This window comes from Octopus bimaculoides, chromosome 19 (assembly GCF_001194135.2).
Source record: "Octopus bimaculoides isolate UCB-OBI-ISO-001 chromosome 19, ASM119413v2, whole genome shotgun sequence".
Taxonomy (NCBI): Eukaryota; Metazoa; Mollusca; class Cephalopoda; order Octopoda; family Octopodidae; genus Octopus; species Octopus bimaculoides.
In genome coordinates, this window is record NC_068999.1 from 26,340,920 (window position 1) to 26,343,441 (window position 2,522).

At 32.3% G+C, this 2,522-nt stretch overlaps 1 protein-coding gene across 2 annotated transcripts in view; it reads right to left on the reverse strand.

The window, feature by feature from the left end:
• The window catches only part of LOC106883269 (ATPase family AAA domain-containing protein 2), a 73,781-nt gene extending 71,259 nt beyond the window's left edge, over positions 1-2,522 (reverse strand). Inside the window, exon 1 of one of the 2 annotated variants that reach the window (XM_014934211.2) lies at positions 1,331-2,522. In XM_014934211.2, coding sequence (XP_014789697.1) covers positions 1,331-1,420 — 90 coding nt within the window. In that variant the 5' untranslated portion in view covers positions 1,421-2,522. The remainder of the gene's footprint in view (positions 1-1,330) is intronic. The other variant, XM_014934212.2, reaches the window with a different exon arrangement.

Sequence of the window (2,522 nt, forward strand, 5' to 3'; positions counted from 1 at the left end):
TGTTACAAATTTAGTGCTACTGACCTAGTTTAGTGATCTTAAGTCTCTCTCTCTTTTCTTTTTTTTTATTTTATTTTTGATAATTTTTCGGAATGTAGTTAAATAAAACAGCAATTGAAATCACTGGATTAACATCTATCTTTTGGGTATAATCGCCGGGGATATAGATGAAGATTATTTATTTTCTTAGCTGGAAGAAATTATCTAAGCAACCATTTTCTATTCGCTAATCAGACAATACACAAGATATTCTTAGAAAAACTATTAATAATAATAATAACCATAATAATATAATTCTACATTGAGCTGGATCACAAATGTGTAAATTATACGCTTGAAAAAAATTGTGAAAATCTAACCTAAAAATATAGAAAGTTACATTATGTTCGTATATATTTTCTATAGTTTTTTAAATTCATAACTTATAATTAATAGGTATGTGTTTATAATTTATGTGTACGAAAAGTCAAAGACCGTGCATTATATGTGGAGAATATCGTGAAAAATGTATCGCACCGGCCTATGTGGATTTTCGATAATGAAGTATCATCAGACTGAGAAAATGAAGAAATAAAGACCTAATTAGGGGAATCTATATAAATGCGAGAAGTTTGAATGCTGGTTTGCTTTCATATATAACGGAACTTTTCAGTGAAAACGATGAAATATATTTGCAAAAAACTACTAATTCAAAGTGTTAAAACTAATTGGATCGCTCGATTAATTAAAGTAAAAAACGATGCGATGCATCTGATTAAAAGAAAAATTATACCATATAATTGAGTTATTTAAAAAGAAATATTTGTCGAAGGCTGTCAATAAGCAAACAAAAATAATAGCCATCTTTCAAGATCACCGAAACAATGACATATTTAAGAATAATAGTAAACTTAAATTTGGAAAAGTAGCTTAGTCTTTGCATAAGTTAATATAGTTTGAACTGGTTTTGAAGAATGTAAATAACTACTTAAAATTAGACAAATTCTTTTGAGAAAGCAAATAATACAAAGCTACACAATAGTTATGGAGGAGTTGTGATTAGTTCTATAAAATAAGCACAAGTGTATAAACATTGACTACATCTCAATGTACACACACACACATATATATGATCACAATTCACTCCTATCCAAAATTTACTTTTTGATTTATGATTAATAACTAAATATTTACGGCCAAATACCGTCTCCAAACTTACATATGTGTGTGTATGGAGACGACACTTGAGATTATGTATATCAGAGATTAAATAATACCCTAAAATAGGAATGTAGCTTCACATGCTCAAGTGAAAATATTCAAAAATCAACATAAAATAAATCAGACTTACCTCATCATGTTTATTAGGGCTTTTCTTCTTAATTTTGGATAAATCATCAAATCCGTACAAAGCCTCTCCACTATGTCGAGTTCTAACCATGTTTTGTTGTCGTCCAGCCTATCTCTCTCTCTCGCTCACCGTCTATTTTATCTTTGATCTGCAAAGCTGATTGTTTTTAAATTCTTTCTTCCTGTAGTTTTAAATTATTTCCACATCAGAATTCCACCATTGTTGGTGAGAGATATTTCCCTCCGCACTACCACAGTAATTTGATGGCGAAACACGAAGGTAGGGAGAGCAGCTGTGGTATAAATCTCCAAGTCAGAGTGGTGGGAGAAAGAGCCAAATTGCCGACTATCAACCGACTCGTACCGCTGTCTGTCCACCTCTGATTAATTAGTAATCTTCTATAATCCACAAGTCTATCAATGCAAAATGAGTGAAAAAAGATATATATCTCTTCCAGATATGGATTAATAGACTCATCAAGATATCTAGATTTTAGAAATTTTGCCTCAACTAGTCGAATAAGATATGCTAAATATTTCCGAATTAACAACACATCGTTTAAGATATCGAAGAAATTGTCCACTATAAACGGAATTTTGCATTTTAGAGCAGGATGTAATAAAGAATTAAGAGATTAGCTGCTTCCTTGTCTATGGGGAATGTGTACAGGCTTCCACTCATATAATATATATAAAGCCGTTGTTCGTTTTCATGGACGATCAGTTTGGTAAGGTATGAAGACAGGCAGATATAAACGAGATTATAATTGAAAAATATATTCAAACACAATAGAACTGCAAAATGATAGTATTAGTTTAGTCACCTGGCATCAGAAATATTGGCGGGAATAGAACCTTTCAAATTGTCTGAGGTGAACACTCACAACCCAAGAGCAAGGTTTGTTGTCGGAGGAGCTCGATTATTTTTTTTTTTTTTTCGAGGGGCCCATTTACAGGCAGAGATCATTAAAATTCACTTGCAGTTGTAATTTATTCTAGTCAATCTTGAATAATTATCTGATTTTCGTTATGAAAGTTTTCGTTGAAGGTAAAAGCAATGAAATGGTAGAAGCATTCTAATGTGCGATATTTCTTTGTTCGTACATTGAACATGCTTTGACAAGGTGGCGGAGATTGCCGCCGATTCACAACCAACGACACCCTTCACTCTCGCACATGCGCACTCGCCGACC